General features: G+C 43.5%; 1 protein-coding gene across 1 annotated transcript; it reads left to right on the top strand.

The window, feature by feature from the left end:
* Positions 1-1955: 1955 nt before the first annotated feature.
* LOC135491639 (golgin subfamily A member 4-like) lies at positions 1956-25335 on the top strand. The gene is made up of 47 exons (XM_064777609.1): positions 1956-2033; positions 2614-3199; positions 3549-3637; positions 3929-4107; positions 4325-4354; positions 4515-4676; positions 5281-5577; positions 6053-6281; positions 6534-6717; positions 6891-7074; positions 7373-7524; positions 7864-8078; positions 8712-8826; positions 8976-9102; positions 9283-9535; positions 9641-9765; positions 10294-10497; positions 10696-10886; positions 11191-11316; positions 11497-11653; positions 11799-11942; positions 12145-12267; positions 12855-13144; positions 13366-13540; positions 13898-14085; positions 14288-14482; positions 14664-14901; positions 15189-15304; positions 15493-15662; positions 15939-16146; positions 16377-16532; positions 16788-16943; positions 17189-17377; positions 17808-17970; positions 18340-18518; positions 18687-18907; positions 19025-19200; positions 19462-19601; positions 19822-20014; positions 20221-20363; positions 20791-20983; positions 21249-21520; positions 21795-21929; positions 22115-22252; positions 22482-22586; positions 22941-23168; positions 23645-25335. Exons 2-47 carry the CDS (start codon positions 2657-2659, stop codon positions 23798-23800), a joined length of 8352 nt encoding a protein of 2783 aa, XP_064633679.1. The 5' UTR covers positions 1956-2033; positions 2614-2656; the 3' UTR covers positions 23801-25335.
* The last annotated feature ends 595 nt before the right edge of the window (positions 25336-25930 follow it).

The raw sequence follows: 25930 nt of genomic DNA, 5'->3' as shown, positions 1-25930 counted from the left end.
TAGGTGTTATAATAGATGATACGTCCTGTTTACGGGGTGCGAATTTTTTTTCCGGAACCTTTCGGGGAGTAGCCTACAGTTTACATTTGTACAGGGACTTTCAGCCAATCAGATTTCGACAAATACATGACGTCAGACGTCTTAGAAACATTTGAGCAGTTTGCAATAAACTTTGGGGACGACAGGACAGACTACGTAACAACCAACCTCTTCCAATTGGTTATCTGGTCAGGTTGGGAAGACATTGACACAACCTTCAAAGGGCCCTTTAGCTGTACAAGACAACATTTCATTTGCGTTCTACATGGGTGCTACATGACAACTGATTTGGTTACCAGGCCGAATCAGTCCTGGCTGCTCCACCGTGTTGACAACATGATGAGAGTGATGAGACAGTCACAGCCAGGCCGCATCAATCTTCGCCGCACTGCCTAGTTGTTAATATGGCGAGCTAGATGAGACAATCACAGCCAGGCCAAATCAGTCTCGGCTGCTCTGCCAAGTTGTCTACATGGTGAGAGAGATGAGAGACAGTCACAGCCAGGCCAAATCAGTCTTGGCTGCTCTGCCAAGTTGTCTATATGGTGAGAGAGATGAGACAGTCACAGCCAGGCGGCATCAGTCTTCGCCGCACTGCCTAGTTGTTAATATGGTGAGAGAGATGAGACAGTCACAGCCAGGCCAAATTAGTCTTGGCTGCTCTGCCAAGTTGTCAACATGGTGAGAGAGATGAGGAAGTCACAGCCAGGCCGAATCAGTCCTGGCTGCTCCACCGTGTTGACAACATGATGAGAGTAGATGAGGAAGTCACAAGCCATGGTAATCATCTCACAAGGACGGACAGAGGAACAACCAACCTCTGCCAGCTGGTTATCTTATCTCACGAGACTGGTACATCACACACAGCTAGTTCTTCAAAACGCCACAATGGCAAAACCATTACAAACTGGGGCGCCACCGGCCGGTCTCGCTATATCATAGCATAGCGATATGAACAAACCCGTACACATCACGCACAGCTAGTTCTTCAAAACGCCACAATGGCAAAACCATTAGAAACTGGGGCGCCACCGGCCGGTCTCGATATATCATAGCATATCGATATGAACAAACCCGTACACATCACACACAGCTAGTTCTTCAAAACGCCACAATGGCACAACCATTAGAAACTGGGGCGCCACCGGCCGGTCTCGATATATCATAGCATATTGATATGAACCCGTACACATCACACACAGCTAGTTCTTCAAAACGCCACAATGGCAAAACCATTAGAAACTGGGGCGCCACCGGCCGGTCTCGATAGCATATCGATGTGAAGAAACCCGTACACATCACGCATAGCTAGTTCTAGCACAGTTCTTTCTAGCACAGCTAGCAAGAACTATGCCATCGCCATCTTCAGTGTAAGGTTGAAACTGAAAAGTCCAAACAATTTTTTCAGTTCTTCCCTTGCCCTGAAGATGGCGATGGCGTAGTTCTTTCATGAAGTCATTTAAAGTTCTGAACTACGCCTGAAAAGACCGTTTGATGTTTTCAGTTCTTACCTTGCCCTGAAGATGGCGATGGCGTAGTTCTTTAAGGGGGGGTTTGGGCCACGAGATCTACGTGGTTCGGCGCTGAAGGTGTTAAAATGCGTTTCCAATGTCGTATATCACTTGAAACGCCCGATTCCCCTGATTCTGCAGGATGTAAAAATCGGGGCATTTTATTTCTTTAAATAATCATAAGCGTCGCATTTGCTCCTAGCTCTGTTCACCAATATTGCCGAATAAGATTTACAGTATGAACTGGCGACACAGTTTATGACGTCGGATTGTCAAAACCCTGAATCTCAGGATGCTGACATCCAAGATGGCGGCAATGCATCAATTCCAGTGTCAGAAATTTTTTAATTTCGGCACTGGGACGAGTTTGGATCACGTGATCTGGTCTCGAATGTAAACAACATGGCGGATTTTTGACAACTTCCTAAACAAGTTTCCTAAACTTTGCTTGTTTTTCGTTATTTTCTTTCAAATAACAGGCTGGTAATATGTTTTATCCGTTATATTGAATCCTAAAGTACATACTTGTATAGACGCTTTCTAAAGCAACTTTTGGCCTGATTATGCAACCAAATATCCAGAATCAAACTTTGAAATAACCACACACAGAAATAGTAAATAGGGTGGGCCTAGGCCTACACTTTATAATAGAACACTAGCCTACACAGCATCAGAAATGCACAACATATAAATGAAAACGCGTTCCAAAAACACTTTCCAAGAGACTTTCACTGAGGCGACCAAGGCAGGGGCGAGGTAGTTCTGAGTTCATGAGCTACTCCATCCAGTGGCAGTGCATATGTTCTGCGCTAATTACCGATCGGCGCTAGTTTAAGATTGCGCTGCGCGTTTTACCGATCCTATGATTGCGCGGCCATCTCGAGATCGCGCAAGGCCGGTCCTGCGTGTTTTTAGGATCTGCGCTTTTTTTGGATCCGAGTTTATAGTCATTCCAGGTTTTAAAGGTAAATTACCCTCAAAGACGCTGAAAGTGCATGTACAGGATAATGGATAATGGAACCTTGAAATAACCTTCAAATGATTAAGTATTTTGGCTTTGCAGAGACCTGAGAAATCACTAGACAGCTGGACTGTTTGAGCACAAGATGGGGATACCAGATTTCAGCAGAGTGTTCGATGTTCTGGATCCATCATGCCGTGGATACCTTACCGCAGATAACATCCAAAGTTTCCACGAGACGCTTCACTTCACGCCGATCACCAAAGATCAGGTTAACAGCGCCATCTCGCAGATCTGTGGGAAGTCATCAGAGGGTCGCGTCCATAAGGAGTTCTTTATCAAAGTGCTCCAGGATTTAGACCGCAGGAAAAACCTTGAGCAAAAAGTGAGATGGGACTTCGTGGCGTTGGATAAGAACGGAAATCACCGTCTTCCATTGCAGGATGCCCTGCTTCTTTTCCGTGAGACACATGGGGAAAGGTTTTCTCTGCATACGTGGCAAACTTTCCTCAGATCCAGAGTCGAGCCAGATGCTGACGTCTGCTTTGACGAGGTCAAGATCTGGTTGTGTAATCTGCCGTCGGGTGATGTCTGCAGCGCTAATGAACTCGAGATTGAAGAGGAGAGGCTAGAGAAGGGAAGGCAGGATAAAGAGTTTGGTATCTATCAGGATTTCAAAAAACTTCAGGTATGACTTGTGACTTGAGGAGAGGCTCAACAGTGTCTTTGTGAGTGGTTGGTCAGCATTTGCTAGCGTTCATGTACATGTAGCATGTTACCTCGTAATCTGTAACATTGACATGTTTTTGAAAGGTCATTGACATCCTCCCATCCCTAGGCCAATTTTCTCAATCAGTGATCAAGACAAACACCAGCATGAGCTCCACTTAATGTTATCTCCTTCAGTCAATTTCATTAACCATAGCGACACAATGAGTGTAAACACCTGCGTTATTCTTAACAAATGATGAATGTCTTGGTCTGATATAAGGCAATGCATGACAGTTTCAATTTGTTTGTATACTTTGTCCTAATAGGACGATACTGATGATCACATCAAAACAGCAAAGGAGTGTCAAGATTACGAAGACAGGACAAAGAGAGAGGCTCAACAGAAACTTCAGAGGTATGTATGATACTGACAGGGCTACATATTGAATAATCAAAAGCCAAATTCTGTCCTCTCTAATCTGGACACCTCTCCATCAAAGACAGCAGTTGTCAGTCCGGCGGATGTCCTTTATAGAGAGGTTCTACTGTAATGGTGTGCTCTTGCTAGGAATCAAGATGGTCTAACTTTAACGTTCTATATCACTTCAGTTTGACAAACGCAAAGGACTGATTGTGGCTGCGGGGTGTCATTTGACTATCGTAGCTGCAGCACACAGTTTGTTATTATAGTACTACATATTTTCAGGTGGCAGCTTGGTGGTGTTGAAGCCCTGATCAACGATGATGGTCGCGAACTCGATGACTCCTTGGAACCAAAACAGCTCCACGATTCTGTGTCAGTGAACGAGCTGCTCGATGCCCTCGAACACAAATATGACTTGCTGAGACACAAGTTATTCCAAGAAATGATTCAAAAACACATTGGTAAGAAAAGCATTTCTGATGTTGACGTCTTTATCATCTGACAGTTATCATCATAATCATCGTCGTCGTCGTCGTCGTCATTATAACTTGCCAGGAATGATGATGTAGTGAGCCATAGCCTACATGTATCAAATAACTTCTCGCAACACCCTGTAGCTAAGTCCTTATGAAATGTATTTCTGACTTTTGAGTTGATCAATGCTGGTTTTATCTCCAGGTATGACTATTGAAGTTGAAATAGATCATGGTATGCATGTTTAAAACAAAACGTTAGACAAACTAAATAATATAAAAATCTCTTTACTAACACTTGTTATTGAATATAACTATGAAATACTTTCTGTATGGTTTTGATGTATGGTTTCTAAGTTCTCTCACTTGGTTTTGGTTAAAGTAACATGTGCATTATTATATTGCAATCAGCCTGGTGTCGAGGTTTCATATTGTGATCACCCTGGTGACGAAGTTTACTCTTAAGATTGTAAATTTATGCAATTTCATTAATCTAATCCTAACTTCTATGGGTACTTTTTTTCCAGCAAAAAGAAGACCTTCATATATTGCGTTGGGTTTGTTGTGATTTCAAAAAGGACTTCTTTCCCATTCCCTATTGCCTTTTCATGCATTGTATTATACTTGTAAATAGAATTCCAAACAGTGAGGGAGAAGTTTCAAATTTGAGAACGTTTTCATATTTGAACCTTTTCCTCCACTGCCAAAGTAACAAGAAGAATTTTCACGCATTCATACCTTGTATATGATAAGTGTATGATCTGGTCTAGGCATCAGGAGTTTCGATCTATAATTAGTACATCCTGTAAGACCTCACCCGTCTGGGCTCAGTTGCTCTATTGGCGTTAGCAGTAATCGTTGACGCTACTATTGTAAATGATATCTACTGAATTAGGTTACGCTTAATTGAGCTAATGCTAGCATTTGTCTCTAACACTGATTGAGCAATTGGGGCCTTCCCATTGAACCTAGTGTACATCAGACCCAATCCTTCTTAAAAACCCTTTTGTGTTTTGTATGCTGTGGCCCTTTATGATATGTATGACCCAGCGAAATGTCATTTTTGCCGTGCTGGCCGTTTTGTAATGTGCTTCAAGAAGGAACTTGGCAACAGAAAAGTGCTAGTAACCTCAAATTTTATTGTATCGTAATCCTTTCCAGGTGAAACACTGTGGCAGTCTCTGAATGGACGTGACCAGCTTGATCGCTTCCAACAAGTCATCATGCAAGAAAAGAAGATGAGAAAGGACCACGTCCTGACAGACGAGGCCACTGACCTGTTTGGCGCGGAGGTGATGTATGACGCATCGCTCTGGAAGCTGATGGGAGAGATTGTGGAGGTGCATGAGCGGAGGTTAGATGAGGCAAAGCAGACGGCGGTACTTTTGAAGGCGGAGGGGAAGTCGGAGGAGGAGATTGACGATGTATTGAAGCAGCAGTATCTGGCTTTGATGAAAGGTAAGTAGCCTCTAGCTACAAAGAGCAAGACTTAAAGAGACCCAGTGGTTAAGGTGTCCGCCTCGTTAACGGAAGGTCATTGGTTCAAGGCCTACTGGTAACCTCTTTTCAAAAGGGCCGGTTGGTTAGCTCCAGCTAGTTAGACAGAGAGTACAGACTGCCTTCTCACCAGGCACCTGGCATTAGAGATGGGAATTTGGAAGTGAAAGTGTCCCATAAGCCAACGCATTAGAGGTGAGACTATAATAAACAAACTTTACTATATAGGCAGGAGCTTGGGTTCAAATTTTAAGTCTTCATATGACTTGACTGGTTTGCACTGTTTGAGATCTTAGTTGTGTTTGATTCAATGATACTCCTCATACACGGGTAAATAGTTTCGATGCACTGTGAGAGACGACGGGCCCTTCTTGGCAAAATGTCCAATTTCGAATGAACAGCTTAAGCATTTCATTATCATAACATTTTCCGCCAGGCAAACGCTCTGCTGAAGAGCTCATCATCGAAATACACAATCGTCACCAAGAGGAGAAGGACATGTTGTCCTCGCAGCTGAAGATGCACAAAGTGTCGGGCATCGACATGATGGCCAAGTTCTGCCATCTGAAGCGAGAACATGCGCTCGCGGCCGAGGAATACCAGTTCAGTGTGTCGGCTCTTGCAGTCGGCTTGGTGGAAAGACATCAGCAGTTGAACTCGAAGAGGTAATTGTTAATTCATAATTTCTGTTGATGTGGTGTCCAAAGTCATACTTCTCGATCCTAATTTACTCTTAACAGCGCATGCACAGAAGGTTTTCATAGTGTTGATTGATGTTCAATCAGCTGTGTTCCTACCTAAAAAGAGGACATGCAGTGCTTTTTGCACAACTTCATCTAAATACTGCGAATTATCAGTTTTGTGATGTGTTTGGTTAACATCTGGTCTTATCCACTGCCACATTTCTTTTGTCTCAGGTTCGACTACGATCGAGACCGTCAGCTAAAGATAGCGGAGACAAGACTGAATGAGCGTAAGGGACACAAAATGAAGTTCAAAAACGACTCGCATGATGGCGCTATCAAGAAGCACCAGGGCGTTGTTGATTTGCAGGTTGCCGTCACGCTAGAGATCACCAAGAAACATGCGTTTGAAAGAGAGGTAGGCCCTGGCCTGTTGTCTGTCTGTCTGTCTGTCACAGAAAGTGATAATTCATTTCCATCGCAACTTTTAAAGCCTGTTTGGTGGGTATTTGGTGGAAACTTTCTCCCCTCCCTCTGGCTTTGCCAGTGTGGCTTAAAATGTGATTAAATTCCCTGTTTCCCACGCTGTAGGTCATGGTACAGTTCCTCCAAGGACGCGACAGTCAGAATGCAAAGGCTGCTGGGAGGAGAATGAGCGCCAACGACCGCGAGCATCAGGTCAAGATTCTGCGTAATCAGCATACAGCTTGGAGAGAGAGTGATCCCAACTATCGGAAGAAAAATCAGAGTTCGCATCGTAGGGTCATACAGGAAGGTGAGAGGGATACTGTCCAGGCTTTTCATGTGGAATGAGTTGATATGAGAAAGGTGGGAAATAGCCAGTCTCCAACTTCCACATGAGTTGAACTCGAAGTTGTATTTGAACCTGTGTTGTCAATAGTAGGTTGAAATGAAAACCTGTCCGTCTCTACCAAGCAAGCTCAGAGCAACTTTCTCCTGGTTTTGCTGTGACGGGTGACATATCATAGTCAAGAAATGTTGGAGTTGGTCTCCTTTTGGGTCAGACTGCACCCCTAAATCTTTGATTGATTAATTTCTTTCTTTTACTGTAGGCGTTTGCATGTACTACGAGGAGATGCGTCTTGAGATGGTCACGAGGGGCCTGGGGACGAGTGATGACGCTGTGAATGCGGCCGTCCTCGCAGACCTGCAGCAGAAGCAGGAGCAGGAGTTCGAACACACGGTCTATGAGATGTCAAACATGGTAAAGAAACTGCCAGATTACCTTTTATGGACTTGGGACAGCCATATCTGTTTGCAAGGAATGGAACCTAACCACATAACCATTTATTGGAAATAACTCTCGGGCACTGATGAATCATTTGATAAGCATTTTCTGATGACTTGTTTTTGATGGGACCATATCTGTCATGAAAAACCTTGAATCATGCCACCCATCCACTGACTAGCTTCCTTAACTTCAGTAATGAGGAAATCCGCACCAATCGCAAGGCTATAATGGAATCCACCATAGCCTAGCTGAATCCACAAATGTCTTTCATCGATCTGATATCTGTTATTTGGATATTTTATGTTATTTTAGATCCCGAAGGAACTGCATCACTTGAGAGCTGAAGAGGCTCGAGCAACCACTGAAGAGTTTGTCGATAATATCGCCTCTCTCGTCCTCGGCTCGTTTGAATGTTCGGAAGAGGAGAAGATGTACATGGTGGCCTTGGACAACAAGTACGACGCGCTGAGAGAGAAGTTGTACGTCCATGCTCTGAGGAAGGAGAAGGGGCTCGAGGTCTGGGAGAGGTGAGGATGGACAATTTCTTTGCTATAAACAGTTTTTCATATCGTTATTGCCAAGGTACTCAGTTGAACTCAGGAATCTGACCAGATTACAAATACCAAAAGATAGTGGTGTTGACCAACATTAGATTATCCCTAGGTAGGCTTAACTAATCCTGAAGAGTAATAGTTCTTTCACAGTGTCAACTAAAGCCTGTCAACTATGACATCGGCTGCCCAGGGCTGTGAAACATTACTATCTGTGATCACGCTGGGATTCAAGTCCTACGGCACCATGTCCCAAACATTCAGAAAACAGCTCGAAACTGCACTTTTTAGAAAATATGTGACCCATCACAGCAAAACCAGGCGCATGTCGCACATAAGATGAGCCTAAATGACACCAGGAGATAATGGAAGAAATTGATGTGCTCATATTTCACAATAGGCAGACAATAGAGAAATGAACAAACAGTCCGTCTCAACCTGCCAAGCACAGAGCGACAAGCGCCTGCTTTTGCTGTGACGGGTCACATATTACTTAGTACCGATAGGAGGGTGTAAGTGAAGTGGACTATTTTGGCTGGAGGTTACGCCATATTTATGAGAATTTGATTTCAATTCTTTTGGCTTATGATATCATTTTTTTCCATCTAGTTATTCCATTGAAGAGAAAATGCGTCTGATTGTGAAGAAGAAGATGGAGGACAGACGTCTGCACCAGGAGGGAAAATATGAGGATATGGGGCGGCTAATGGGGTCGTCTGCTAAGGTATGTTGTGATGCACTAGCAGGTTAAAAGTTCGTTTTATGTTGGTGATTTCTTAAAAGTGGTAAATTGACAGCCAATTTCACTTGTCGTACATGTATAACGGGTTGATTTTGCCACAGCATTTTACAAGATACCTAATTCTCCTTCAGACACTTCCTACGGTTTACTCCCTGATCGGCGAGAATCGTCATGAGTGTGAGAGGCGGAAAGCAGTGCTGGTCGATCAGGAACAGAAGATGGCAATGATTGGTCAGACAATGAACTGGAAAACACAAGGTAAAAATACTGTAGACTGTCAAATTTTCATTTTCTTTTCATGAATAACCAAGATCCACGAATATTTTTGATATTGCTGATTATGAAATTTGGGAAAGGGGTGAAACTTTTTTTTTGACTAATATTAATATATGCCATAAAACCAGTAACAAACTTTTGTTCATGTTGTACTTGTCACAGATGAGGTTCCAGATGATGAGATGCGGTCCCTCAACCACCTCGGTGATCTCCAGATCCGCTACGACATGGAGCAAGACTACATCATCCGCTGGCTGCGTTCACCGGAGGCCATGCACTTGAGCGTGCCAGAACAGGAAGTCATCCTCATCCGTCTGCAGCTGGAATGGCGCCAGGCAGAACACGAGGAAGACTTCGAACAGGCGGCACTCTCTGTCGGACTGTTGGAGAGAATCCTCGACATAAACGATAAACGGTAAGTTTCGATTTCTAATCACTACACCTCTGCATTGCCCTTGTAATCTTGCCACAACTATGTCTCCATGGTTACAGAATAATATTTCTTCGAATCTTTTTTCAGGTCCAAGACTGATGAACGCCGACAGTACCAGCTGGCCAAACTCCGTGATGACCACGTTCGTAGTCGAGAGAATGCTGGGAAACCATATGAGAAACAGTATGACGATCCCTCATTTCCACCACAGGGTAAGGAAAATAATGGAAGCTGTCGAATGGAAAGTCTACATCACTTTTGGAGAGCATTGCATTCGTATCCCTATAACATGATGCTGGTACTAAATCAAGCAACTTTACATTCACCTATCATGTTGAGAGGAGATACAAGCCTAGTGGTTAACACTGCTGGCTACCATGCTATAGGGCCCAGGTTCAATCCCAGAGAGAACCCACAAATGTATTTCTGGATGAACTGGCATGGCTTTCAAGGAACTAAAACACCTTGCTGTTCACAACAAGATTGATGCTCAATATGGGATGAGTTAATGCAGGTCTGTCAGATGAGACAATGAGCTATGGTCCCTTTTATGTAAGTGTCTATGCCAGGGCAAGTAAATGATCCGGCATAGCTGGACAGAGGTCTATTGTGGACTCGATACCTCAGCCAAGAATCCCATGGGGTTACGATGTCAGTTTTGATGATGATTATGATGAGGATGATGTTGTTTATCATGTTATGCCTGTCAGACTATCACTTCTTGCCTATCTGATTTTCAGAGGACTACCTCGCGTGGATGGAGCTGGTCATCATCGAGGCCCAGAAGAAGCATATGGATGAACGCGAACTGATGCTGGGCATCCTACACGACGCTAGCCTCATGGAGGTCGTAGAGGTTGCAAAGGTCATGCCGGTTGAGGAGAGGCAGAAACGCCTGGTTGAGTTACAAGTTAAGAAGCGGAATTTGAATCTGACGAAACTCAGTAAGTTTTCACTGATATGTTTCATTTTCGTGTAGGGCACAGTAATGTCTCTGGTAACAGCATGGTGCCACTCCAGTCTAAATATCCCTAGAATTAGCACCAAGTACGATATCTTGAGAGAAAAAGTAAAATCGACTGACCACTAAGTTTTGGGGAAAAGTATGAACACTGATTCTTTTATGTGGCCCTCTTTTTCAGGTCATCAGGATGAAAATATCACGATTCTTGAAGAGGCAGCCGCGATCCGTTTGATCAGTAAACAAGAAGTGATGAAGGCGCGGATGGGCCGGCAGATCTCCCTGGAGGAGATCACCGTCTACCTGCTGACCGATCTCCAGGATGAGCAGGACAAACAGATGGCGCTGCTCCTCCAGAAAATTGGAAAAATGGTGAGATAATAGACGACAAGATGGGAGGTATTCGCTTTTGTGAGCGTTCGTTGTGCCGATACAGCACCAGTTTGGTGTTTGGCTCCAATATTAGGCCAAATGTTTTTTATTCCTTCATGGTTAACGGGAAGAGGTTTCAAAAAGTTCTGGTCAGGTGGTCGAAATAAAATGAAAATAACCCAAAGGAACGTACCGGTAGCTGTTTATGGTTGAACGAAATGAACCATTCGTTTTGAATCTGAAAGGCTCCTGGGTACAAGGTTGGACATCTCGTTCTAAATATTTTATTTCCGACTTGTTTCAGAGTCCGGAAGAGCTGATGGAGTCACGGTCGGAAGAAGCCCAGCTGAGGAAGACAGAGGCGTCAGAGTGTGCCATGATGGTCTTGTCTCATTATGAGGGAGTCGCACAAGACGATGAGCTCATCAAGGTATGGTGAACCTCAAAATTGTAGGTGGATTTCGCAAATAATCGTGATTCCATTGGAAAATAAGCGTTTGAATGGAAACCTGAATGACATCAGTCAATTTGTTTACTTACGATATCAACAGAGCTCCCCTAGGGGACACTGAACTATGCTTTTAACTCGGTTTCCGCCACTCTATTCTAGGCCCTGGATGACAAGTACGATGCGATGCGCGACAAGCTGCTGATGGAACTGCTGATGAAGCAGATGGGAGAGGCTGACTGGAACCGCCTGAGTGAGAAAGAGAAGCAGCGCAGACTTATGATGCTGAAACTGGAGCAGAAGAGGCTGGCTAGAGAAGGTAAGTGCAAAATATGACAAGATTTGTCCTGATGCAATTGGGGCCGTCCAAAAGAAGCATAGCCCTAATAGAAAAGGAGATGAAGCAGGGAATTGAGAGGAAGCAGTATTGATTGATTGATTGACGTGTTTTCATTTCGCTCCAGGAAAGTGGGATGAGTTGTCACGTCTGCTCGGAGACAACCAAGCGATGGACGAAAATCTGCGTAAATTGATGGGCGACAGCCGCGCAGACTACGAGAGGAAACTACGCGAAAAACTTGCCAGGAGGAAGAAAAGGATCGCAGAAGGTAGGAGAGTTTCAAAATACACATCTGTTCCATAGGCTGCAGTGTCAACTTGGCCCTTTTTCTGTTGATGACGTACGCAGCATGTCATGAGACATTTTCCGTCACGTGCGGGTGCCGTGCACAGCACGTCATGCACTATTATGATTCTAATTCAACAGCGTCTGGCTGCTTATTCAATGTATGATGCCTCGTTTGTTTGTAGGTCTGGATCCAGATTCTGATGACGAGGGGATCGATGAAGAGGATGAAGAGAGTCAGAGTTCATTGGTTGATCTTGAGAAGAGATATGAGGAGGAGAGAAATGCACTGATGGCCAAGCTCAAAGGTCAGTAACAATATTTAGATTATCAGTTCGACAACTTCACTGTGCCTTCCCACCTCTGACTACCTTGAAACTTCCTTAATCATATAATCGATACAAGTCTGGATGAGACAAGCAGGATTTTTGGAGGATAGCTGTTTTTTCTTCTCCAAAATAGCAATTAATTGGAAAGTAGAAATGGAAGGATCTATGTCTTAGCTCTCTGTAGAAATGGAAGGATCTATATCTTGGCTCTCTGTAGAAACAGAAGGATCTATGTCTTAGCTCTCTGTAGAAATGGAAGGATCTATGTCTTAGCTCTCTGTAGAAATGGAAGGATCTATATCTTGGCTCTCTGTAGAAACAGAAGGATCTATGTCTTAGCTCTCTGTAGAAATGGAAGGATCTATGTCTTAGCTCTCTGTAGAAATGGAAGGATCTATATCTTGGCTCTCTGTAGAAACAGAAGGATCTATGTCTTAGCTCTCTGTAGAAATGGAAGGATCTATGTCTTAGCTCTCTGTAGAAATGGAAGGATCTATATCTTAGCTCTCTGTAGAAATGGAAGGATCTATGTCTTAGCTCTCTGTAGAACTCTGGTTTTCTTTCAGGTTTTGATAATCATGTTCTCGGCGAGCGTGAGAGACAACGCGAACTGATGAGGCTCAAGTTGGAGCGCAGGAAGGCCTCCCAGGAGGACAATTTCAATGCGGCAGCCATGTTGATCGGCTTGTCGGAGCGACAGGAGGCAGAAAATAACGCCCGTCTCAAAAACGATCGCCAGCGACAGGAAATGCTGGCCAAACAGAGGCTGGAGATGTTGCGCAATAAGAGGTCGCAGAAGGTCAAGGACGATGATAGGAATATTATCATAACCAACGGCGACAGGGATGCCTTCCAGGTAATTTCATTGGAAGAATTGACAGTAGTATCATCGGTAGAGATACAGTCAGCTGTGACTTCGTAATCATGTTGGCAGAGTCTCAGAAGAATCAAATTTCTCTCTTTCAAATCTGATTCCCGATTTTATGCCCAGATGAGAGATTGTTTTGTCGCACATTGCAGCGATTATTATCGCAGGCTTGTTTGCACAGCGCTTAATTCATTTCATGTGTTGTTTAGGATGGCGCCCTCGCCCTGGTTGAGAAGAAGCAACTGAAAGAGCGTGAGCAGTTCTCTCTCTTCCTCGACGACATCAAACATGGCGAGGTCGAGAACTGGGCGATGGTCAGTTCGCCGATGGAGAGACAAGACAGACTCATGGAGCTGAAGGAGCAGCGTGTACACATGCCCATCGGTAAGAATCTTAAAATGAACCAGATAAAACATGGATCAGTGATGTGCATGTATCAGATTCAAAATATAACATTCTGATTCTCATTTTGCCTAACATTTCATCTCAAACGTTGTGTTCTCATCACAACAACCAAAAACTGCCACGGCCATGTGATGTGACATAACTTTCAAATAACGTTACCTCAACTCTGACCAAGTGAAATCTCCGTACAGTTTCGAAAGTACCAGCCGGTCTATGGTAAAATAAACATCGGTGATATTTTTGAAAATTCACGGTTTTGTAGCTGCTCCAAAGATTTGTTTGATGTCATGTGATGAAAACGTTAATCTTTTCCTGATACTTGATTCCTTCTTTCAGACAAAACCAAAGACCAACACGACCTGCTGATGCAGGGCACGGCAGTGAAGAGAGCAGGCCGTAAGATCACGTTGTCACGACCAGGAGAGGATGCCAGCATTGAGGCAGTCCTCATCTCGCTGATGGCCGACCTCCAGGAGAAACAGGAAGAGGACATGGAGAACGTCATGAACAAAATATTAGACATGGTCAGTCACTTCCTTTGATCTTTCGGTACAGGTCTATGCAATGAAGCCATTTAAACATCAATTCATGTCCTTAGGCAATATGGGGATAAGATTTTGGTTGACATTGCCACACTACACTATTTATTACAGGTTATTTTGGTATGTAAATATACCTATTGGTGCAGTGAAATGGAACACGACAATCTGTTTTTCAATATTCCAGAGCACTGACGAGATGATCGAACTCCAGAAAACGATCGTCCAAGACATGAAGATTGCTCGCATTGAGAATGTTGCTGTGGCACTCTTCAGTCCCGAGGAGGGGAAAAAAGCTGGAGAGAAGGAATTGATGTCGGCGCTAGAAGGAAAGTATGACGCATTGAGGGATAAACTGCTGATGGAAGCTCTGATTCAACAGGTAAGTACTCCTTGTTCATGTTACCATTGAAGATAATTTCATCCGTCGTGTCGAAGATCCTAACAACATGAATGACGGAAATATCCGTTGTTGTCATTTATCACAGTGTCTTTAAAGGCTCCAAAACCAATGGATGATAAATTATCATGTCAGCTAATGTTTTCGCCTTCGTTTTCTCAAGCTCGGCGAATCAAATTGGAAGAGGCTGTCAGAGAAGGAGAGACAGCAAAAGCTGTTGGAATTTAAACTGAAAGAGCGTCAGTTACGGAAGGAGGGCCGAATGGATGAGGTGGCGGCCATGATGGGTGATTACCTCAAGGATAAGGAAGCATTAGAACGGTTGCTAGGCGACAGCAAGGCGGAGCAGGAACGCAAGATGAAAGAAAGGCTCGAGAAGAGAAAGTTCAGGAAAGAACAAGGTTGGTCATGTTGATTTCTTGATATGGATTTTGATACCATAAACTACCAAATATTTTGCCAATAACTTCAATTTGTGAAAATGAAAATTGCAACAATACTTTCTAATTAGAAAAATCTGAACATTTTGGAACTGTAAAAAAAATTTAAATTTTTTTAAAGAATTATTTTGGAAATTTCGGATTTCTATAAAAAATATTTTTTGGGAAAATTTGACTTTAAAAAAAATCTATTGGTAAAAACAATAAAGAGGCACGAATAAGATATTTGGCTGGATTGTCTGTTTCAGGTCTGTCCGATGCTGACTGTGATCGACTGGAGCAGCAGGATATCGCAACTGAGGAAGCCGAGTCCAAGCAGAAACGACGGAATATCTTACTCGACCTGGAGACCAGGTTGGACGACGTAAGCAGATTCAGTTTTGATATTTGAATACAAGAGGCAGATTATAGAATGAAAAAGTGTTCCAAATTTCCTAAATGCCTGGAAGAAATAGCCGATATTTGATTCACCGAGTCAGGTTGCATCATTTCACCGGATCTGTGATGATATGCATCTTTGAAATTTTAAATGTGACTGTCGAATTTTTCCAGGAAAAAGCCGCCCTCTTGCGCAGCCTACAAGGTTTTGACGATAGCCTTGCCGATGAGAAGTCGCGCCAAGCGTATCTCACCAAGCTCCGTCTCGAGCAGAGGAAGGCTTTACAGGAAGACAAGTTTGATGCTGCAGCTTTAGTTCTCAGCCTGGGAGAGCAAGAAAAAGAGTAGGTTGAGATATTTAGAAATTCCATCAATCTCACGATCTGTTTCATACCCATATCCCTGAGCAGATCAGTTTGTAGTTAGGCCTCCTTGAAGAGTAAGTTATTATCTGATATCATTAATGGAAGAAGTTGTCATCTGACTTCACACTTCAACCCCGGACTACCCTGAAATCTTTCAGTAGAACTCAGATGAGCTGCTCAATCAGTGCCACAACCTGAGCATGTGCATAAAAGGTCTGGCTGGAACCCTGTTCTGAACATGTTCCTATCTTCCAGTATGTTAGACAGCCGTCGCAGACAAGAGCAGCTGGCTCGCGACCGCCTCGCCAAGAAGCTCCAAGAGATGAAGGACAGGAAGGGGAAACTTGCTGCGATCACGGAGGTCGCGCTGCCCGAAGATGAGAACGACCTGGTCGCCATGCAGGAGGCGGTCATCGCCGAGATGGAACGCAAGCATAACGAGGAACGAGATGTTCTTGTTCAGGTAGGCAAAGGGTTAAAATCAGTTCTTGTGACGCAATAGGGCGTGAATCTACGTCATTCTGCACTTCTTGAAATCCTGATGCAGATATTCTATTGGATGATGCTTTAGCTCATCAGAGCAGGGGCGTTTCCATGGAGTCTGGACAGCCCCTTGTCACACAGAGTATAGATTTTGTGCCGACTTGTTCTTTTAAAGCCAGTGATATTTTATGTTGGATTTTCTTGTTTCAGTTGATGCACGAAGGTCACAATAAGAAGATGTTTGCTGACTTGTGTCACGCCTCGGAACAGATTCGCCAGGAGAAGATAGTGGAGTTGGCGGCATTCCGTCAGCAATGGCGGGAGGACGGGGCCATACAGCCCAAGGAACAGATGGAAATACTACAGGTAAGAAAAATGACGCGGCTGAAGAAGTGGTTATGTGTTCAGGTCACACGGGGCATCAGCCTCAAGGCGTAGGGTAAAGTGCTTACCCAAGTTCAGCTCCAGAAGTTGAATACACTAGATTTATAATTCGGATGAGTACAATTTCTTTTTCCAAGACTTTGCTCAAGTATTAAGTGTTACATGAGTTTTGTTAATCAAAAGTAAAGTGACTTGCCAAAGATCTCAAATGACGCCAAAAATTCAAATTCGTTTCAGGAGGCTATCATGTACCAGCTCGCGAGTCGTTTATCGCAGCTGAAAGCTAAAGGTGACGCTGTTGATGATGATGCGCTCTTCGTCGCACTGCTGGCTGATCTTCAGGAGAAACAGGAGGTCGAATCCAAGATGATGATGAAGGATTTCTTACAAAAGGTCGGTATCATCAAAAATGTCTTCCTCATTTTCAGACGGGCGCCATCTTTGTATTGTGTGCACGCACACTGATTTTTTCTATCGGCCTCGATCCTGGCAATGTCATGTGGTGGATTGTGGTCATGAAGGCACTGTGGAGAGACTCCTCTGCCTCGACTCTCATCTTCGAAATTTCATGGGGCGGGGGAGGGGGTTAGTTACTTTGCTACAGAACTATTCATGTTCCTGTGTTTCTCATCTTTCAGACACCACAAACCTTGAAGCAGTTGAAGAACGTCCAGAATCTGGCGAGGAAGAATGCGTGGTACGAAAATGTCGCTGTAGTCGTTCTCCAATCAGAAGCCGGCAGCCAAGCAGGCCAGGATGAAAATGCGCAGGTCATTGACGCGGTCGAGAAGAAGTATGATGCTTTGAGGGACAAGATTCTTATGGAGGTCAGTCCAAGGCTATGTTTGATTGATTCTATGTTTCTGACCACCCTGGTGTCTTAAAATTGTGGAAGATCAAATTTGCAGAGCATGATGGTAATAGAGGAGGCAACCAAGGCCTTCAATGCTACCCAGGCTATTGCCTTTTATGCCAAGGCAATAGCCTTCAATGCTACCCAGGCTGTTGCCTTTTATGCCACCAAGGCTCAAGTTTGCTAAAATCCTCCACGGGAAACCCAGCTAACATGTTATTGTCTATGACGCTAACATACTCTGCCATTCTTGCCTCCGCTGGGAATTGAACCCAGGTGACATTCAGGTGGACCTTCGACTCCCAAGCCAGGCAACTTACCTGAAAAGTGGGTTTTTCCCTTTTTGAACTCCAGCAAAAGTGCTACCAGTTTGCTATGACATCATCTCGTTGTTTCGCTTTCAGGCGCTGATGAAACAAGCTGGTGACGTCGAATGGAACCAGCTGTCTGAGAAAGAGCGCCAGGCGCGTCTGATCAAGTTGAAGATGGAGGAGAAGAGACTTCGTCAGGAGGGACGTATGGATGAGGCATCAGAACTCATTGCTGGCATGCTCGAGAATGAAAATGGTACGGGAATATTCAGCACTTCTTCCCTTGTGTTTGCTCTTGTCAGCGTCACTTCACAGTTTGGCCTCAGTTCTTCTTCTTTGCATTCGCTCTCCACTTGGAGCAGTTTTCTCCATTGAGTATTCCTCCTCCAAGGCGGAATGAGCATTTTTGTGCCAGTCTGGTTAGGCACCAATTGGGTTTATTGCTCTAGTGACTGCGTCTAAAACCTGAGGTAGAACCCATTAGTATAGTTGCCTTGCTCAAGCAGTGTTTATCGATCTTAAAGTCAACTATATGATCTCTTGGTAACAACTCCAGTGCTCTCACCGCTTTGTCACTTATCTCCAATGGCGTAAAATATATTTTTCTCAACTTGGTGTGTTTCAGAGCTGAATAAACTGCTCGGCGACACCAAGGAACAGCAGAGGAAGAAACTGGAGGAGCGTCTCGCACGCCGGAAACAACTCGTTGCCGAGAGAGAGGCGGAAGGTTTGTCAACGGACGAGACGATTCTGGACGCCATTCAAGACCAGGAGGAGAAAGTGGAAGAAAAGACGAAAAAGCGGGCAAGTTTTCAGTGATATTAAAAAATGTGTTGATTGGGAAACTGAGAGAAGTTTCATAATCTGCAGTAGAATTGTGAAATTTTATTTTTTCAGAAATTATGGCAAATTGCAAAAAAAGTCAAAAAAATTTGTCAGTGTATGTTAATTTGACAGTTTCTTTGATTTTAGAATATTCTTGAGCAGCTGGAGTACCACTTGGAAGACGAGAAGGCCGCACTCCTCGCCGGGCTGAATCGGCAGGGAAGTGCCATCGAGATGGAGCGCCAGCGTCAGAAGGAGATCGCGCGCCTGAAGCAGGAGGAACGCAGGATGAAGCAGGAGGATAAATACATGAGCGCCGTGATGCTGATCCAGGTCCATGAGGAGCAGGAGAAGAAGCTGGAAGCGACGTAAGTGAGGAGCTCTACCGTAACTTTACAATGATTATTATATCTCACTCAGACAGGCTTCCATTTCAATACTCACTCTTATCATCATATGTGAAACCTTCTTGCCTGTCTTTTCAGTTTGGTAGCAGACCGCGAGAGGCAGCGGGCCCTGGCTAAAGAGAGACTGGCCGCACGTAAACAGAAGAAGGTTCAGGGGGAACAGGACCAGAAACTTATTGAGGAGAAACTGCGGCTACAGCAGGTTGAGAATGAGTTCTTGGATATGCTGCTGGCTGCTGATGCACAAACTGAGGGTGTGTTTTATAATCATTAGAACCTCTATATTGGGTACACCCAACATTATGTTTGCAAAGCCTAATATTTTAATAAGAGAAGTTAAATTGTTAACCATTTAGGTGCCAAAATTTTCAATATTATGGTTCAATCATTTGAAAGTGTATTTATCAGGGAAAATTCATTGACTCCAATGTGAAACTTAAAGTGATGTTGTTTGCAAACTTTGAGTGTTGCAGACTTTGTCCAGTTTATGATATGGTGTTTATTCTTTGCACCAGGTGTCGCTGCACTTCAACAGGCGTTATTGGAGGAAGTCGACAAGAAACATAAACAAGAGCGCGACACGATGGTGGAGATTATGAACGCAGCGGAAGCAGACGTCAACAATGTGGAACAAGTAAAAAGTAAACAACCTGGAGTAAGTGGTTGAGTTTCTCGGCGAAGACACTTCAGATGTTATCATAAGCAAAAAAGTTATTTTAACCTTGAAATTTTTGCGATCTTTGATATAATTGCAAAAAATATCGTGAAAGTTTCAAGCCTATGTCTCCAGAAGAAAGGGTTCAAATCAAACCTGAGAGAAATTCTTTGTGTAAAAAGTACAAAACTGAAAGTTCATTGCAGTCTTTTTTCCCCAGGAGCTTAAAATGACCCTGGAGAAACTGAGACAGGAGCGGGTTAAATGGAAGTCGAAGTCGAAGCAGAATGCGTCGAAGTCGAAGGAGGAGAAGATGTCAGACAAGGCGGCCGCAGCTCAGAGGAAGAATCTGGCCAAGAGCCGCGTGGAGCAGTTCAAGTTGTTGACCAAGGCGATGGTCTACAGGATCGAAGGTGAGTGGTGGTGAGGTGTCATGATCGAGTGGTCAATGATTTTCTCTACGATGGATGTGCTAATGGCCTTACACCCAGCCCGATGGCCTGGTGGTTAAGGTGTCCACCTCATGAACCTCATGAGGGTTCCGAATGGCTGGTTGGTTAGAGGAATATTTCTTGAAATTGCCTCAAAACGTTTACTCAGCATCTCTGTATTTTTCCAGCTGAGAGGCAGAATGTACAACTGAGGACCCCAAAGGCAGACACAGCTGCTCTTAACGAGGAGATCTCTGTTGCCATGATGACCGACCTCCAATCAAAACAGGACACGGAAAATAAGGTCCTCACCAAGATCATGGTGGAACAGGTAGATAGATTAACGTTCCTCATCAGAAATATTGAGTTGAGAATTCGTGAGCTCTAATTTGGCTCATTATTGGCTCCAGATGATATGTGGGCGACTTGAATTTTAGAAGGAACTAGCGCTCCAAGAGAAAACCTATGCTATCAAAGAGAGCTGCCCTCTTTATCATATTCAATTTAGCAATCACCATTTTGGATGTTAGCTTTTCGTCTGCTTAACCTGATGACACGTTTTGAAACAATTGATGAAACATTGTTCTGACAGTTTATATGATCAACTTTTCTTCAAATATCTTCCCACCCACCCCTTAGATTTTTAGAAAATTTGGAATTGGATGTCGTCTGCTCAAGTTTTGAGTTTGGCTGAACTGGGTTGTTGATGTTCTCTAGTTATAAATAGTTAGTGTAACTCACTGTTTATCAATTTATAGGATGCTGATACACTGACAACAATGAGAGACCAACAGCGCCAGGGGACCAATGAAGGTTGGATGGACAATGTCGTCAACGCCATCTTCAGGATGTTAGAGGATGGGGATGAGGTTGCGCTACCTGATGTTGAGGCTGAGCGCAAGGTGCTCGAGGATGAGTTGAAGAGGGAGAGAGATGAGGCGGTCGAGAAACGTAAGCCTCTGAGCAATAAGCTGTTATCTTAACTCCTTTGAAGTTTGATGTACTCTTTCTGTGAAGCCTTGTTGCCGTTAGGCCACACGAAGTTGGTGCCTTGGATAGTGGGCAAGGATGCCCCATGGAAAAAAGTTTTTTCATATTGGAGAAATAGGTTTGTAGGTGGGCTCCTTATCTGAGGTATTAAATTAATGCAAATTGCAAAACTAAAGAGGCACAACGATTTGGCATTTTTTCAATACTTCTCTTAATTACATTTCAGGTCGTAAAGCGGCACGTCCTGGTGAGAAAATCGACCCGGCAGCGGTGATGCAAGAATTAGAGGCCCAGCAGGCCCTCCGACGCCAAGCTTTGGAGGAATCATTCGAAAAGCAACGCAGTCTCGCCAAGGCAAAATTGGAAGCGCGTCGCCATGCTCGAGATGAGAAAGAATATGAAGAAATGGCGGCTGCCGAGTTTCTCAAGATGGGCGAGAGGACGGAGACGTTGATTCGTGAGAAGACGTTTGAGGAGAGGAGTAAACACCAGAACGTGGTAGGTGATGGGTTTTTAGGTCATTTCTGGTCCTCTTTTGGTAGTTGCTCCTTATTTACTTAGGCTGAAATGATGAATAATACTGTAGGAGCCTCATAGCCAGTGGGTTACGTTGTTCTGCAAGCCAGTCCGGCCCAATACTGCAAAGGTTTACAAACATTTCATGGTTTTCAGGCCTGTTGTGAATCAAAGGTCAGTATCTCCAGAAAAATCGGAGTCAGTTTTGGGGAGATTTTCAAATTTTGACTAAAATTTCGTATGTCTTTTGTTACAGATGCAGCAACGCCTAAAAGAGCGTAAGAGGAATCGTCGCAGGGCGGCAGACTCGGAGAGACAGCGACAGGCAGAAGAGGAAGAGGTGGACGCCATGGATATTGATGTCACGCCACGCGATGCTCCACCGATGATGGTAAGAAGATATCTATCTCTGTACTTTCCCTTAACAATTTCAACACCGTTTTCCGCAGATAAGACATTAGTACTGTACAATAAAGCCATCCGAATAGTCAAGGTTGAAATGCGCAAAATATGTGTCAATGTATAAATATACACCTGCAATAAAAAAGTCCAAATAAACTACACATCCCGTTTCAGGCAATGAGACGCGAGAAGACAATCATCGACGTAAATGTGACGGAGGAAGAGAGTAAGGCAATCTACGAGAAGATGTTACGCGAGCAGACGATATTTGACAAGAAGAAATTGCAGGATAAAACTCGCCAAGAGGAGATTGTGAGTTTTAGTTTTGCAATTTGTGCCAATTCCAAAATCGAGTTTTCACCATTGAATTTAGCAATTTTTATTGCAAGTCCAGGTTTATTTTCAAATCCGCAGCTTATCACTCTGTGTAAACAAGCACTTGACTCTTGCCTCCTCTGAAGACAGAGGTATTGGTGTTCTAAACAATTGATATTTTATGCCATTTCGAATCTCATCGCAACCTTCTTGTTTTTGTTTCCAGATTCAGAGGAAGTTACAGGAGAAGAAAGACAAGCGTCAGTCGGAGGCTGCGACCATCTTCAGTAAGGGTGAGAAGGACAAGCTCTACCTCGAGAAGACGCAGGCGGTAAGATAGTTTCTAAAATTTCCACCGGAGAAAAATTTAAGAGGTCTTATCCCTCTCCTGTATAACTCTAAAGTGAAAAGTTTTGAAGTTTAAGTTTTGGGTTTGTAGTCAGTATAGTGATATCAAATGTTGTAAAGGTCATCATCCGGTTTCTCACTTTGACTATTTCACTTTGACGGACCAGTATTCCGGTCAAGGGCATCATGATGCACAAGCCTCTAGCATGACAGAGCCACTAGTTCTTTAGTTTCATGCTTTATTCTATTTCTGCTTGATCATGAATTGGCTTCTTGACATGCCCAGTCAAACTTGTCGTCAAATATTTCAAACTTTACCAATTTCGTTCTCTTCCAGTCTGAACGTGAGAGACAGATGACGATGATTAAAGAACGCGTCGCTAGAGTGCGCTTCGAACGCACGATGACCATGAGACAGAAATCGAACCAGACGTCAGCGCAGTTCGAAACTCTGTTACAGGATTCGTCTAGTTTGTCTGAAGATGAGAAGATGGCGCTAGCAGCAAAGCGTATGCAGGATAAGTTTAAGACGGATGAGGGCGAAATGAAGGCAGGAAGGATGAAGGTGGGTATTTTTCTTCTTCTTCTTGTTCAGTGTTACCTCTGTTGGCCTAATGAGACCGTCCTTGGCCAGAGGTAGAGTCCACCCAAGCTACTCATGTTACTCACTCGGTGGGGTCTTTAACCTGCCCTGGCATAGACACCAGATACAAGGAACCTCGGTTTTATGTCTCAATCAAAGGACTGCGCTGAGCCAGGTAGTTTAGTTCCTTGAGAGCCATGCCGGTTCATCCAGAAGTACAATCCAGGGTTTTCCTCGGGATCGAACCGAAGGCCTCTTGCATGGTAGCCAGCAGTGTTAACCACTCGGCTATGACATGCGGTTCCTGGTGCATTTGACTCGTGTCTAATCTTGGGTGGGGATATTAATGGCCAAAATTTAGGATAAGGAAACTCAATCAGCAAACATTTTAACCCTTGGAGAGACTACATTTGATTGCACATTTAGTAATTTCACAATTGAAATGTTTACACTTTCAGCTGATGCCAGATTTAGATGAGGAGCTGGTGCGGGAAGAAGACGAATCATCTGGATCGTCACGGAGACAGAGTCAGCCACAGGACCGTATCCTAGGCGACAAGGAGAAACTCTCCATCCTGAAGCAACGCAGGCTGGAGAAAAAAAAGAAGCGTTAAACAAACGAAAACAAACTTTGTAGTCTGTATTGAGCAATTTGATTGGCTGGTACCAATAACTGCTTTATTTTGATTAGTAGTTGTATGATAGGTCAACTCTTGCTAGTCATAAATCCCTATGACTTATGTGTGATTCTTAGTCATATCATTAACCCGAGTACCATAAATGAATGTGTACTATTCTAATGATTTATTATTATCCACCGGCTAACCTTAGTAATTGGAGCCAATTCTGTTACATTATGTACCAATTTACACAACATCTCATATTTTTGTAATTACATGTATTTGTGTAAGTGCTTGTGAAAAAATTATGCTGTATAACTGCTAACAATTTTGGCTGGACCAAAATTACCCAGCTTTTTTTCCTGACATTATGTATCTTTACGATACTGTGTTTATCATGTGATTCTAATCATGTTTGCGTCCTGTATAGATTCTTATAGAGGTTTAGATTTTGATCCGAGACTGAGAACACGGTGGCATTTTAATAATGTAAAGTAGAACCTCCCTTAGCAGACACCTCTCTAATAAGGACACCCTCTCTATTAAGGACAGTACTTTTCAGTCCCAAGGGTGTCCTTAATAGAGAGGTTCTACTGTATATCGCATTGCCTTTTGTCAGAAATGCAATGAGACAGCATATCTCTATTGTTTGATATACCTAGAAACAATCATAATACAAGACAATAAACTTGACTTGATTACGTCAACCAGAGAAATTAAGTGCCTTGTTCTCATTCCTGGAACAAAATCTGAGCTTCTCTTCTATCTATAACTAGTCACTGATCTTTTCAGATAAGTTTTTGTAAGAATTTTTTTCGAGATTTAGAAGTGTTTTTTCCTACTCTCTTCAAGCCGAGGCCCATTTCAAAAAAAAATGTGAAAGGATTTGTCCAACCAGTTGTGTACATGTATTGTAATGCATGTATTGTAATGCATGTATTGTAATGCATGTATTGTAATGCATGTATTGTATTGCATGTATTGTAATGCATGTATTGTAATGCATGTATTGAAGTACATTGTATTGTAATATTGTATAAATGGGTTAAGTTGACCACCTGGTAGGAACTCAAGTCCAGCTTCTGAGAGGTTGGAACAGACCCGGGGAAAAACGGTTCCTTTCCGGTGGCCGAATTTACTCCACGTTACGCTAGCAGGGACTGATTTTCCCCCTCCTCAGCACCCATACACCCCCCATTTTGGCAAAAGTTTTATTTCTTTCCATGCAGAATTCCACACCCCATTAAGTCGAGAAGTTTTTCACCTCATGTCCCCCACTTTCCAACAACCTGGACTTGTGCCTGCAAAAGGGCCTTGAAGGGCTGTGTTTTAATCATAACGATGCTATTTAATCAAAAGTTAATCAAAGATATCTATTTTGTGATATATTAGTTCTGTTACAGTTCACCATAATGACAATCATAACTTCCGTCCTCCTTTATTCTGCAGTATATTTTGTGATTTGATAGTCCGTAATATCTGTGCAATTTGGTCTTCCTATGTCCCTGTGATATAATGAATATTATGAGATTGACTAAATCTGTGTTACTCTTGTTTGTTGTGATCAAGTTTGAAAGTGAAAAAGTTTGGATTAGCCAGGACAGAATTCATTTGTCCATTCAATGGGCATGTCTTGGTTATACGTTAGTCCTGGTTGTGACATATATAAAAAGAGTACAAATAGGAACACTCCATTTTGTCCCCCTTTGGGAATGTGAAATTTGTGATGTGTATGAAAAAAGCACAGAAGTAGGCACTCTGGTTGTCCCCATGTTGGGATGTCCCGGTTTTACTGATGTGCTGGTTGAGTTGTCTTTAAAAAGAACCACTCCATTAGCCCAGCTGTGGGCGTGTCCTGGTTGTACTTTCGTCTTGGTTGTGACCTCTATGAGAAGAATAGAAAAGAGACACTCTATTTGTCCCCCTGGTTGTGACATCTTTGAAAAAGGATTCAAAGGGGGACACTCCATTTGTCCCATTGTAAGCATGTCCAGGTGTGACATCAATGAAAGAGCACAACAGGGACACACCATTCGTCCCCTCGTTGTCATGTCCAGGTGATTTTGTGATTGATTTGACGTCTCCATACAGGGACAATCCACCTGTCCCCCTGTTGGCATGTTC

The sequence above is a fragment of the Lineus longissimus genome, chromosome 7 (assembly GCF_910592395.1).
Source record: "Lineus longissimus chromosome 7, tnLinLong1.2, whole genome shotgun sequence".
Lineage (NCBI taxonomy): Eukaryota > Metazoa > Nemertea > Pilidiophora > Heteronemertea > Lineidae > Lineus > Lineus longissimus.
Note: the sequence above shows the minus strand (reverse complement) of the source record. Positions and strands in the feature narration are given on the sequence as shown.

Coding starts and splice junctions, on each gene's coding strand:
- LOC135491639 (XM_064777609.1), top strand. CDS start 2,657: ATGGGGATACCAGATTTCAGCAGAGTGTTCGATGTTCTGGATCCATCA. Junction 10,498..10,695: donor TTTGAATCTGACGAAACTCA/GTAAGTTTTCAC, acceptor CCTCTTTTTCAG/GTCATCAGGATGAAAATATC. Junction 20,015..20,220: donor GATGGTCTACAGGATCGAAG/GTGAGTGGTGGT, acceptor GTATTTTTCCAG/CTGAGAGGCAGAATGTACAA.